This window comes from Siphateles boraxobius, unplaced genomic scaffold (assembly GCF_051911475.1).
Source record: "Siphateles boraxobius isolate OS27281-9 unplaced genomic scaffold, OSU_SipBor_1 2, whole genome shotgun sequence".
NCBI lineage: Eukaryota > Metazoa > Chordata > Actinopteri > Cypriniformes > Leuciscidae > Siphateles > Siphateles boraxobius.
In genome coordinates this window covers 4,533,535-4,548,327 of record NW_027508810.1, presented here as the reverse complement: position 1 = coordinate 4,548,327, position 14,793 = coordinate 4,533,535, and the positions used below count along the sequence as shown (strand labels likewise).

Sequence of the window (14,793 nt, the reverse complement as noted above, 5' to 3'; positions counted from 1 at the left end):
CCTTTTATCCTGTTACTGTTTACCACTCTTAATGTAAATGAAGTTGCTCTTGTTGTAACAGCTGTGTTCTGTATGTTAAGAATAACAAATTCGTCTTCTCTCTCAGCATGGAGCTGAAGCTCTGTCTTAAATGTAAATTGAGGATAACAACAAAAGTGGTCCCTCTGTGCCCACATCTTTGATATTCTCTCAAATAAGTTTAAGGTGATAACATCTATTTGAAGTCCCTATAATCAAGATGGTTCTCGAATACCCATAGCCGCTCCCACGCTATAGGTGATAACCGTGACTGTGATACTATTTACATATTAATGAGATTGGAAGGAATTGTTTCTATGATAAATAAGCTCTTTTAAGTGAAGGAACATTTCAATATATATATTGGAGTGGAAGTTGGATTGGAGCAGACTATAATCTATTATAATACTGAAAATCTGATGTATAAAAAAGTGAACAAAAGTGGTGCTAAAACCGTTCCTTGAGGGACTCCAGTGCTGCACTTCACTATCTGAGACGCACAGTCCTGCATCCTCACATACTGTGGTCTATTACAGAGATAATCTGTTATCCAGTTGTTTCAGAACTTTGTGCATTTTCTCCCTTTGTTCAGTTCATTTAAACAAATATGAACACTGCAATCATGCTCGGATCCTCACCAAAACAATCGTTCTGAGATCGCCTGATCGAGGTGGTCTCGGCCCGATTGAAAACAAGCTATGGGGTAATCCGACCCAAGAAAGTAATCCGAACCAAGGAACTAAGCGGTATCGTAATTCATAACAGGAAATGTGTTATATAAAAAGCAGCAGTGTCTGATTCTGTGAGTGAGCACATTGGTTTTCAGCTGTGATAACCAAAGAGCGCCTCTTCATCTTAAAATGTTGCTCTTCTCCCTGCACTGCAAGGATACTGTCCCGATGAAAGCCTTGATTCCTACGGCATTATAAATACATTTTTAATTTATGGGAATCAATTAGTAGAGTGGGAATGTGTCCCTGTTCTAGCTTGTACTATCATGAATGATGACTGAAACTTTGTATTATTGGCACTTCTCGTGTTTCTTATGATAAATCACGAAGCGAGTTCATCTTGATGGATGACGCAGAGGAAACTCTGAGCAATAACAGGACAGTTTAATCACATGTGACTTGCCTAAACACTTTTGGTACGCTTTGAAATGTTGCCTTGTGAAAGCGAACCAAACCAAGAAGAAAATGCTACATTGTAACAAATTATGTTTTATTTACAAAGTTCCGAGGAGCACGTTCTACCCAATAAGTACGATTGGGGGCTGTCACGAATTGACCATATACAGATTATGGGGCATATTCCCTCATTTCACAGGTGCACACACAGCGCATACATTTACATTGATTTTTGGGATGCTGGAAAGACATAAAATTGTTGGGTGCAATATATGTACGATTATTGTGTGTAAAAGTGTGAGACTAAATGTTGTGTTAGCTTGGTATATATAGCTTGGTATGTTCCATAGGCAGGACCACGACGTTAAGACGGCCATGGTAACATTCAGTAGGCGGGGTGTGAGTGTGTTCAGAGTACCGCCACTGTTCGGTACAACAATAGACTGTTGGCATGAACATGTTTCCTGAACTGTATATTTGTATTTATTTTTTCATTTATTTTTGGGTTTTTTATGCACCGTGGGATTTTTCTACTTATTGTAAAATAAAGTTTGCATTGAACGTATTCCTGCTTGTTCCGGTCACCTCATTGCCTCTAACTAGCTGAGAGTGAGGAGGCGGGGTGGCGGAAGGGTTGCAGAAAAGACTGTCAATGAACGGAGTTGAGTCGGCTAGCAGTAAGGGCCTCTAAGGGTCATCCACAACAGGGGCCTATATAGCCGACTCACCTACGGTCATTGACAGTCTTTTCTGCAACCCTTCCGCCGCCCCACCTCCTCACTCTCGGCTAGTTACTATCCCAGCCAGGGATACGGGGAGTACTCTGGGTTCGGGCGATCACTGTGATTTTGTCAAGTAATACAGGTTCCTGGATCAACATATAAAGTTGATCCTGGAATAACATTCGTGTCCCAAAATTTTGTCCTTACCCTATCCCTACGCCTAAACCTAACCCTACCCATAACTTTTCCCTAAAATCAGAGGGAAATGATAGGTGAATAACACTGATGTTGAAGCACCTTACCCTGGTTCTAAGCCTAAACTTAACATAAACTGTAAACTTGTCCCTCAGATCTGATTGGTTGATCTGAAAGGTTTTCTGGGATCAACAAAGATACATGTGGTACTTGGTGAAATCACGTTCACCGGTTTCGGGCCACATGTCGAGCTCGGACCCCTCCCCTGGACAGCACGCCAAATACACATATACCTTTACTCTAATTATTTGATGAGCCTTGCTGAGCTAACCACAAATTCAATTTGGCACAAATGACGGCACATTCTTGGTGCTCTGTGGTTTCCTAAAAATAAGGGTAAAAACCTGGGTTTCAATCACAGAAAACGGTGCCTTACCTCGACAATATCACTGGTAATATTGTGGCTCAAATATAATTTACTCAATGTTATCTTGTTGATCTATTGAATATCATGCTTGCAGTCGTGCTCATGTTCAGAACAACTTCATTCTTGTGATTTTGCTTAATAATTAAAATGAAAAAGAATGAGGTGAAGTTTTAACACTGCATCAACTGAACATCATCTGAACTATATGAAGGAGATGTGATCAAAAAATCAGAGTTGCTCATGTTAAACAGCAATGATAGAAAACCATGTTTGTACCAAATCATCTCCACTTTGTTGAATGTTTTTGTGTGTGTGCTGAAGCTAGAGTTCTTTCTTCATGACTAGTTGATTGTGATGTTGATTTGGATGTTTCTTTGTTGTATGGCAGCCTACCTTCAGTCCAATCAGGTGATGGGATGGGGCGAGAAAGCCATCGAACTCAGATCTGCCAAGACTGGAAGTCTGGAGGGAGTCTTTATGCACAAAAAGGCTCAAAAGCTCAAGTTCCTGTGTGAGAGAAACGATAAAGTAAGAACATTTCAATATGCTTATATAATATCACATTTAGAAACTCCAAAAATCTCTCCAAATTACCCCAGAAATCCCATAACATAGAACCATTTTTAAAGAGGTTGTCTGGGCATTATAAGCATATGAATGACTAAAAGGTATGAAACATAAAGCGTTCGGTATCATGCGTTTCTCTTCAGGTGTTTTTTGCTTCTGTCCAGTCGGGTGGATGCAGTCAGATCTACTTCATGACGTTAGGACAGAACTCACTCTTCAACTGGTGATCTTTTGTTGCTGGGTAAAGGTAGACAGGTAGACTGTCCATATCCCATAATGAACAATCTCTACAAATAGATTCAAATAGCCCATTTTTCCATGTAAACAGTTTTAATAAAAGTGATATATATACATATTAATAAATGTAAAATAGGTGATTTATTGCATCCTGTCTGACAGTGGCAGCCTTTGTCGTCTTGATCTGGGCTTAACCCCAAAGCATAAATCTTGTTTTGGATTTTAATTTTATTTCTCTTTCTATTTTCATGTCAAATCTTGCTAAATGGACTTTATATTTTGTCCCTAATACCTAATTATTGTATTGTATAATAACCATGGCTGGTACACGGTGTGGTGTGAAACCGATACTAACAGCTAGTAGATGAAGGACTACCTGTTGTACTATTGTACAGTCAAATGTTGTTGGGGGGGGGGGGGGGGGGGGTTGGGTTGATACAATAACTGAATTGATACAATAACTGCACTTTCAGCTTTAATTTTAGGGACTTTTCAGGGAAAAAATAATTGTAATGATCAGTTTAACTGTTGTTTTTGTTTATTATAACTGTCTCAAAGAATACAAACATAACAACTGAACATATAATCATGTAATATCAGTAAAGGTTTGTTTAGCTGTTGGTTGCATGTCTTTTGGATGCAGACTGAACGTCTAATGTTTCCTTGATCATCTGTGAGGAGTCTGAACATCATTTTTTTTTTTTGCTGCTGGTTTTGTTTTAGCTCTTGTCCGCATTTCACAGCTGACAAAGTTTGTTTTAGTTTAGTTTTCTTTTTCAAACCTTTTTATTTTGTCTTCTGGTTCTGGCTAATCGCAGCCTTCGATATCTACTCCACAAGTTTCCTTACGTTCCACAAAGCCATATATTTCAGCTCAAGTTTAGGGATTGATTGATAAACATATCCTTAATTAAAAAAAACTGGTATTTTGAAGCCAGACTGAACTGTATTTAAAAAACAATTTTAACATTTAATGAATTCATATTCTTGTTGTTTTTTTAAATAAAGTTCAGTTGGCATATGTGCGAAACATTCATCCGTTCTCTGCAGCTCATCTTGCAAATGATTTTCTCATGCTGTAACATGTAACAATTCAGTGTAAATTAGTGTTCTTAGTGTTCTACCTATGACTTAATGTGTGTTTGCTCTTAGCCGTACAGTATTTTTTTAAATTTGAAGGAAAATTAAGACAAAGTTATTAAACATTTTCATTATTTTTTGCATAGAAGCTAACTGAACATAAGTATAACACCCTTCACTTTACTGTATTATTTTTATGTTTTCATGGAATTTCAGTTTGTTTTGATTCATCACATTTCATTATTTGTTTGCTTTTTTCCCGCCACTCATCAGTAACCGTGGTGATTCATTGGTCACACCTGTTCATCATTTAGTTTGTCACCCCCATGTGTTTAGTCCCTCTCTGTTCACTCTGTTTCTGTCAGGCGATGTTCATGTATGCTAGTGTTTTGCTGCACACTGTTAAGCCTGTCTACCTTTTTGTTTTAATAAACCACGTTTATATTTGTATCCAGTCTTCAATTCGTCTTCATCTTGTTACAAAGCCTGGTTGCGTGTTGAAAAATACAACATGTGTGGATATGAACCACGTGTAGATGTGAATGTCTGGAGATGTGAGTTGAGACGGTTGATTCTGTTGGAAAATGAATGGAGCAAAGAAAAGCACCAGGAATGGGGAGATAATTAAATGAACGTTATAAAAAAAGTGTTTTTTGTGTTGGAAATGTTCCAAATGTTGGAAATCGGAGTTATAAAATGAGCGGTATGGAGCTTGGGATATGTGGGATTGTTTACTGTTGAATTGTTATTATCTTGACAAGATGTATACTCAAAGCACATGTGTTTGTAAAGATGCAATACCTCTGAACCATTCCTTGAAAATCCAAATGTATGCACTTTGCATTGCTTGTTCATGCAGTTGTTCTATTTTTACATATTGATGATTTGTCTCATTTATGGAAAAAACAGTAAAATGTCAAATATGACTGCAAGTAAAATGGCACTTAAAGGGTTTTTGTTTAGAACAGACATTTTTGTGAGCATGCGCACATACAGGAAATTATGCTGGCTGTAGATCAGAAATGCTGTTTTGTGATCTTGTGAAGGATCATAATCATTTCCATATATTTATGATCACTTATATATGGTGTGAATATACTGGAAAATATATTAACTAATATATTGTATATATTTACACTGTAAAATGTCATTAAAAACGTACTTAGAAAACATGTGGAAAAGGTGGTTTTACTCAAAGTCTTAAGTTGCTAATACAAAGACATAAAGTGCACAGTCCATCATTGTCCCAACACTCTTAAGTTATTTATTAGACTACAAATACTTTGTGAATATCTGAAACTTAACTGACTAAAAAATAGAAATGACTGCAATAGATTTCTGCATTTTAAATGAAGCAGCATATCATCAGTGTTTGTTGGTCACAAAACTCAGACAACAGAATCCCTTTAAATCCCAAAAAAACATTAAACACTAACAGATCTCTCAAAAACAGCATTACCAGCTTCACTTATTACTAACCGATTGACTTTATTTCTATCAGACGTCTACAGAAGTTCTTATTGAGAATTAACAGTTCTCTTACGAGAGTATCTCTCGTACTGCGTAATATCTTACGCTATGGGGAAAACCTCTTTTCCACGAGATATTGAAGCCAAAAATTATCCTTAATTTTGAATTAATGTAAAACGCTGTGCAGCAGCATGCAGACATAGGCAAGACGGCTTGGGCGCCTATTGGCTGCCCTGCGGCAACAGCAGCAGCCTATCGAGAGTGGCCCTGCGTGACACATATCCAATGGGGGCATTTCGCGCCCACTTCGTCTTGTCCCGCCAAAAAGCGCGTGGTCTCGCCCTATAAATATAGCTCGATTAGGCTGGTACACTGATTTTCATCTCTTCAGCGAAGCATCACGCATCGCTGGATCCGGAGTGAGAAGCCACGCCGTCTGAGAAAAAGCATACAGCGGGACGAGCCTTTGAGTCTTTAGCCGCCTTTAGCCGCTGTACCTGCTACGCTTTCCGGTGTCATATCCTCAAGTGTGTGTGTGTGTTCGCCGCTGTGACACACATTTTTTCACTGTCTCTCCCTCTCTCATAAAAGAGCTGCATCTTTTTCAAGATGCATAGATCCTGCGGCTCGTGCCGAGCCACGCTCAGTGAAGAGGATCGCCATGTCATCTGAGTTTCCTGCCTGGGTGAGGATCATGCGGCTCTCGCTCTCGTCGACGGCGGATGCCCTCACTGTGAGCTACCGCCGATGGTGATTCTGAGGACTCGCCTGGCATCATTTTCAGAGCCTGCACTTCAAACCGCTGTAGCGCTGCGCCGTGCCCAGCGCGGCCCCGAGCCTTCTCCTGCCCTCCAAAGCTCGCCGGTTCGCCCGCCAGCTTCGCCGGCATCGCTCGAGTCCCTCCCCGACGGACAGCGGCCGCCGTCCACCGCCACTTCGGCCATTGAAGTCGACGAAACAGCCGAGGCCTGTTCTATCCTGGCGTCGGATAGTGAGGATTGGGCGAGCTCTGTGGACCTCCCCTCTGCTATCCGCGAGCCTTCTGGGAAACGAGCCGGCATTGAATCGAAGCTGATGCGTCTGCTCTCTCAAGCCGTCGACAACCTCGGCCTCAACTGGGAGGCGCCGAATCAGCCTGCGTACAACCGACTGGACGGATGCTTCCGCAGTCACAATCCAGGCCCGCGCCTTTTCTTCCTGAGCTTCACGAAGAAGTCCCGAGGTCCTGGGGCGCCCCCCTCTCGGCCAGTGTGCGTACCTCTGTCTCGGCTGCATTCTCCACTGTGGACGGTGTGAAAGACAAAGGATATCTTTCTCTTCCCCCAGTGGAAGCAGCGGTAGCTTCCCATCTCTGCCCGCCCTCTGCTGGACGGCGAGCGCAGACGGCTCTACCATCTAAAGCCTGCCGAGTGACGTCAGCCATGCACGGTCGCGCATACGCCGCCGCTGGGCAAGCCGCGTCAGCACTACACACGATGGCCATCTTGCAGATCTTCCAGGCCGACCTTCTCCGGAAAATGGACGAGGAAGGCGATGGGTCAATCAGCATTGCGGATTTTCGGAGCGCTACAGACCTGGCTCTACGTGCAACAAAATCAGCTGCACAGGCCATTGGGCGGAACATGGCCTCTCTCACCGTGGCTGAGAGACATCTGTGGTTGACGCTGTCTGAAATGACTGAAGCGGAGCGCTCTGTATTCCTCGACGTGCCCATTTCGTCAACTGGCCTCTTCGGATCTGCCGTCAAAGATTTTGTGGACAGATTCCAAGAGGTTCAAAAGACATGGCAGGCGATGAAACACTTCCTTCCGAAGCGCTCTAGTTCCGCAGCAGGTCGCTCTAAACAGCCGTCTGCCCGGAGCTCCCAGCCGCAACCTGCACCACCCGCCTCCGCCGCTTCTCAACGCCGCCAGGCCCCGAGAACAGAGACCGCGCTCTCGCTCTGCTGGACGCCGCCCCCCTCAGCGCAGGCCCCGGCCGAGGATCGAAATCAAGCCCGAGGTCTCAAAGCCTTCCTAGCCTCTCTAGGAAAGCGACGGTGTTCAAATCCTGCTGCGGCCGTATTTTCACCAAAACGTTTCGCTCGTCCAGTTCCATGCAATGTGACTGTTCCAGCATATTTAGCAGCCAACAAGCCGGTCCATTTGCGCGCTTGCCTCCACACAAAAGCCGTTTTTACGGCTACCCAGATAAATCCAATAAAGAGTGTATTTTCTGGTGTTCCGGCCACGCCGATGGTGTTATGGGTGTTGCAAGAATGCCCACGTCTCAGTGCCCATTCCCACACGCAGACACAGCCCGCCACAATACAGGGCTAGCACAAATAATATCGACTCATGTCGATTGTGCAATAAATGTAGTGTACGTGCCCACGACACAGTTCCCACAAAAACTACACGAAGCATGTCCTACGGTTTCTGTAAAAACGAAACCAACACATTTTCAGTCGGCGCGAGCCGACAGTGTTCTCAGTGCAGTGAGTGTGCCCGCTATCCTGCGCCCACATTCCCTCACAGACATGCCGAACCCCACGGGGCTCGTCCCGCTCGCCGTCTCTCCACAACCTGTCAGAGAGAAGCTGAGCGCGGTCGGGCTGCCCGCTGTGATCAGCACTCCCCCGCCTCGCACACTGCAAACACAGTGTCTATTTCTCAGCACACCAGAGCTCTCCGGCCGCCGCTATGCCGGCCAGAGCCCAGATTTCATTCTACCTCTAGCCTTTCACGCAGATGCGTGGGCAAAGCTTCCCGGGGTATCGAAGTGGGTGCTGAATATTATAAAAAGTGGCTGATTCTAGCTCGATCACAATCAGAGCTAATAGAACACAGGGCCACATTACTCGAGCATCTCGAGAATCTGGGTCTCACAGTCAATTGGGCGAAGAGCTCGCTGTCTCCCAGCCAGAAAATTTATTTTCTGGAAACAGTGCTGGACTCGCTGTCCATGACAGCGCGTCAGTCACCAGAGCGCGAACTGGACATTCAGCACGCCGTGAAATCCTTCCGCCTGCGGCTTGATAGTCCAGCTCAAAAGGTTTCAGAAAAGACTGGGCTTCATGGCCTCAGCAGCTTCAGTGCTCCAGCTGGGTCTGCTTCGCATGCGCCCACTGCAGCTGTGGCTGAAAGCACGAGTTCCGCCCATGGCATGGATCCTGCGCCCTGAATCTGGGACCAGACAGACTGTCCAGAGACAATGTCCCAGCAGGGGAATGGTCGCTGCACCCGCAGACGATCCAACTGCTGTGGGAGACATTCGGTAGAGCGCAGGTGGACCTGTTGGCGTCCCACGAGAACGCTCACTGTCTGAAATATTTCTCCAAGAGCAAGGACGCGCTGGCCCACGTCTGGCCCCGCTGTCCCCTCTATGCTTTTCCCCCCGTCTCGCTCCTGCCTCAAGTGCTGGAACGGATCAGGGAAAACGGATGCCCAGTGCTGCTTGTGGCTCCGCTCTGGACAAACCAGACTTGGTTTTCGGTTACTAACGTAACCTCGGTTCTCTCTAGAGAGGGAAAGAGTACTGCGTATCTTGCCATGCATACACAGCTCTGGTTCGCTTCGGCGATGAAAACCAGTGTACCAGCCTAATCAAGCTATATTTATAGAGTGAGACCACGCCCTTTCTGGCGGGACGTGACGAAATGGGCGTGAAATGCCCCCATTGGATATGTGTCACGAAGGGCCACTCTCGATAGGCTGCTGTTGCCGCAGGGCAGCCAATAGGCGTGCAAGCCGTCTTGCCTATGTCTGCATGCTGCTGCACAGCGTTATACATTAATTCAAAATTAAGGATAATTTTTTGCTTCAATATCTCGTGGAAAAGAGGTTTTCCCCATAATCGTATGGGGAACGGTTTAGATGTTGATTATTGAAAATAATATAATTTTACAGTCACCGTGATGGAGATCAGTATTTGCTTTAGCTGGGCTCTTGACTTTATAACGTTAGTTTTAAAACACTGTTGTGAAATGCTGGGTATGATTTGATGGAATAATCATCACTGAATATCCTGGATCACAGATCTCATCTTAAGGTGTATTACAAAAGTTTGTTAGATCATCAAATTAATTTAAATATTTAATTATAAACACTGTGAAACTATAACAAGGGATCAAACATTGTTGTGGTAATCAGATCCTTTTATTAAAAACACATTGTGCTCAAAACATTTCGAGCTACTGCTATATTTAGTCACTCGGACATCAAGAATAAGCAAATGGATCTCAACAACGGTGACATGCTTCATGCTGCAATGCATGCTGGGAACCATGGATGTGTTTTACACTATGGTAGCTCCCAGAATGCATTGCAGCATAAAGCATGTCACCATTGTTGAGATTCATATGCTGAATCTTGATGTCCATGTGTGACTAAATATGGCAATAGTTAAAAAAACACATTTTTTATCAGTGATAAATTTTGGGATTTGATTATATATATATATATATATATATATATATATATATATATATATATATATATATATATATCATCAACGTCAATGAATACCCAACAGATTTTCCATGTAGTTCCTCTTGGGTTTTTTGCAATAATGACTGTATCATATAAACAGTTACAGCAGCCAGAGAAAAACTCAAGCTCTTGAGCTCAACTGAAGCAATCACTGATCTCGGTCATTTTGACTGTAAAGTTATATTATTTTCAATGAACCATCAACATCTAAACATCTGTTGATTCTCAATAAGAACATCCTCCTCTTACACAAACGCTTCCTCCTCTCGCTTCATTGATTCCATCTATTATTCATATCATGCACCTGTGTCACCTGAGCACTATGAAAACGTGAAAAAAAGGGACACCAGCCAACATAGTCACATGTTTGCCGGGAGCCAGAGCGCCTGACATCAAAGCAAATTTAAAAGTGCCGGCTAATGCTAATCGTAAATTCTCTAAGATTGTTATTAACGTCGGCACTAATGATGTTCGACTCCGCCAGTCGGAGATCACCAAAATTAATATTAAAGAGGTGTTTGAACTCGCAAGTACGATGTCAGGCACTGTAATTTGCTCTGGCCCCCTTCCTGTTCGAAGGAGTGATGAGATAGTTAGCAGATTGTCATCACTCAATGGCTGGCTGTCTAAGTGGTGTCCGCAAAATAATATAGAATTCATAGACAATTGGAAAAGTATTTGGGGCAAACCTGACCTGTTTAAAAGAGATGGTATTCATCCCTCCTGGGATGGTGCTGCTCTTCTCTCTAGTAATTTGGCTCATAGTCTTAGAGACAAAACATGACAATCTGGGGCTCAGGTCAGGAAGCAGACAAACTGGCTAAACCGACCGTCTGCTAGCGGCCTCGCGTCACCAAGGTCAGATAAATCCCATCACATAGAGGCTCTTTCACCTAGATATCATCATATAGAGACTGTGTCTGTTCCCCGAATTAGGAAATCCAAAAAACGTCCAAACCGATCTAAGGTTAAAAATGTAATTGATATTCAACAAATAAAAAATAGATATAATACAGATGAGCAAACGATAAAGCTTGGGTTGCTGAATATTCGATCCCTTACTTCAAAAGTACTCATAGTTAATGATATGATCTCAGATTATAACTTAGATGTGCTGTGTATGACAGAAACCTGGCTAAAACCAGACGATTTCATTACTTTAAATGAGTCCACCCCTCATGATTACTGTTATAAACATGAACCTCGCCTGAAAGGCAAAGGGGGAGGTGTTGCTGTAATTTATAGTAATATTTTCAAAACCACTAAAAAACTAGTTTAAAATATATTTCTTTTGAAGTGTTGGTGCTTAATGTAAAAATATATAATGTAAACGATAAATCAAGTTTGAGAATTCTGCTGGCAACTGTATACAGGCCACCAGGGCACCATAAAGATTTTATCAAAGAATTTGCTGACTTTCTATCAGAATTAGTATTGACTGCAGATAAAGTCCTAATTGTTGGTGATTTTAATATACATGTAGATAATGGAAAAGATGCAATGGGATTGGCATTTAAAGACATTCTTCACTCTATTGGAGTTAGACAACACGTGTCAGGACCTACTCATTGTCGTAATCATACTCTAGATCTAATATTATCACATGGAATCAATGTTGATGCTGTTGAAATTCTGCAGCAGAGCGACGACATCTCAGATCATTATCTAGCCTCATGTAAATTACATTTAGCCAAGGCTGCAAAGCCAACTCCGTGTTACAAGTATGTTAGACCTATCACTTCTGCCACTAAAGATTGCTTTATCAATAATCTTCCTAATCAGTTTCATCGTCTCAGCATCCCAGATAGCTTAGAAGAACTTGATATTGCAACAGAAACTTTTAACTCTCTCCTTTCCAGCACTTTAGATACAGTTGCTCCGTTGCGCTTAAAGAAGATTAAAGAAAATAGTCCAACACCGTGGTACAACGAGCACACCCGGGCCCTTAAGAGAGCAGTCAGAAAAATGGAGCGCAACTGGAAGAAAACAAAACTAGAGGTATTTCGGATTTCATGGAAGGAGAGCTCGATTGCTTACAGAGAGGCTTTAAAAGCTGCTAGATCTGCTTATTTTTCAACCCTATTAAAAGAAAATAAACATAATCCAAGGTATTTATTTGAAAAAGTGGCTACACTAACGAAAAAGAAAGCTTCAAGCCCAGAAGTTTCCAAGAAACACAGCAGTAATGACTTTATGAACTTCTTCACTTATAATTTTGTCCCTAATATTATCAATCTTATAACTATGCAACCGTCTACTACAGCATCACATCAGGTAGTGCATTATAGTCTCCCCGAAGTAAAATTTGATTCATTTGTTGCCATAGGAGAGGAAGAATTTTGCAAACTCGTTAATTCATCTAAATCGACAACATGTATGTTAGACCCTATACCGACTAAACTACTGAAAGAGATGCTTCCAGAAGTCATAGATCCTCTTCTTAACATCATTAATTCATCTTTGTCTCTAGGATACGTACCAAAAACCTTAAAGCTGGCTATGATTAAACCACTTGTTAAAAAAATGCAACTTGATCCTACGGAATTAGTCAATTACAGGCCGATCTCAAATCTACCTTTTCTGTCAAAGATACTAGAAAAGGCAGTATCCTCACAACTGTGTTCCTTTCTTAAAAGAAATGGTATCTGGGAGGATTTCCAGTCAGGATTTAGACCGCACCATAGCACTGAGACAGCTCTCATTAGAGTCACAAATGATTTGCTCTTATCATCCGATCGTGGTTGTATCTCTCTATTAGTGTTACTTGATCTTAGTGCTGCATTTGACACCATTGACCACAACATTCTCTTAAATAGACTAGAAAACTATGTTGGCATTAGTGGAATTGCATTAGCATGGTTTAAATCGTATTTATCTGACCGCTATCAGTTTGTAGCAGTAAATGAAGAGATGTCTTATCGATCACAAGTTCAGTATGGCGTACCACAAGGCTCAGTACTAGGACCGCTGCTGTTCACTCTGTACATGCTACCTTTAGGAGATATCATTAGGAAACATGGAATTAGCTTTCACTGTTATGCTGATGATACTCAGCTCTATATTTCTTCCAAACCTAACGAAACTCACCAATTCACAAAATTATCGGAATGCATAGTTGATATCAAAAATTGGATGACTAGTAATTTCCTACTACTAAATTCTGAAAAAACAGAGATTCTAATTATTGGACAAAAAACTTCCACACGTAATAACCTAGAATACCGTCTAACACTTGATGGCTGCTCTGTTAAGTCTTCGTCGTCAGTTAGGAACCTGGGTGTGCTCTTTGATACCAATCTTTCATTTGAAAGTCACGTGTCTAGTGTCTGTAAAACCGCATTTTTCCATCTTGAAAATATATCTAAATTACGTCATATGCTCTCATTGACAAATGCGAAACAACTAGTTCCTGCGTTCATGACATCAATGCTAGATTATTATAATGCTCTACTGGGTGGTTGCCCTGCACGCTTAATAAACAAACTACAGCTAGTTCAAAACGTAGCCGCTAGAGTTCTTACCAGAACCAGGAAGTACGACCATATTAGCCCGGTTCTGTCAACACTGCATTGGCTCCCTATTAAACATCGTATAAATTTTAAAATATTGCTGATTACTTACAAAGCACTAAATGGTTTAGCTCCCCAGTACTTGAGCAAGCTCTTAACGCATTATAGTCCTTCACGTCTATTGCGATCTCAAAACTCCGGCCAGTTGATAATACCTAGCATATATAAATCGACTGCTGGCGGTAGATCCTTTTCCTATTTAGCACCAAAACTTTGGAACAATTTTCCTAACATTGTCCGGGAAGCAGACACAGTCTGTCAGTTCAAAGCTAGACTAAAAACACATCTCTTTGACCTAGCATTCACATAACACTCTATAGCCTTCTATAATTCAATATTAGGCTGCTTAGATTAGGTCAGCCGGAACTGGGAACACTTCCCTCATATCCTGATGTACTCGTTACATCATAAGAAGAATGGCATCTACGCTAATTTTAGTGTCTTTGTTTATCCCGAGGTTTTCCCGCAGCCTGCTGGATCCAGGCCGTTTCCAGATCTGACGAAGGACTTTCGCCTGGACCTGATGACAATGCAGTGCTGAAGTGCCAACTAGCCTCTCCCTATGGAGGATCCCTATGCCACTCTACAGATAAAGCGTTGTGGAATTTTTCGGTTCACATACCTACCCAAAGTGATAAGATGAAATAAAAATTCTGCATCAAAATTTATAGACAAGTAGTTTGTTTAGGCATGGTTTGTAAGGAATTACAAACCTGCGCACATATATTCAAACGCACATAACTATAGAATCAATTCTTAATGAGCATGTGAACGCCATCAGCGTCTATCACAGGTTCACGTTTAAAGTCTGTTTAGAGAGAACGGTATCGTCTTAGCGGCCCCTAATTTAATAACAAATGATAATTTAGACGGAAGTGAATCAATCAAAACTAACTTTAGCTGGAAAAAACA

At 42.0% G+C, this 14,793-nt stretch overlaps 1 protein-coding gene across 4 annotated transcripts in view; it reads left to right on the top strand.

Moving 5' to 3' along the window:
* Positions 1 to 5,543, top strand: part of LOC143744307 (mitogen-activated protein kinase kinase kinase kinase 4) — a 76,012-nt gene extending 70,469 nt beyond the window's left edge. For all 4 annotated transcript variants that reach the window (XM_077235720.1, XM_077235718.1, XM_077235719.1 and 1 more), the window contains exons 31-32: positions 2,878 to 3,017; positions 3,200 to 5,543. In XM_077235720.1, the coding sequence (XP_077091835.1) occupies positions 2,878 to 3,017; positions 3,200 to 3,283 (224 nt within the window). In that variant the 3' untranslated portion in view covers positions 3,284 to 5,543. The remainder of the gene's footprint in view (positions 1 to 2,877; positions 3,018 to 3,199) is intronic.
* The last annotated feature ends 9,250 nt before the right edge of the window (positions 5,544 to 14,793 follow it).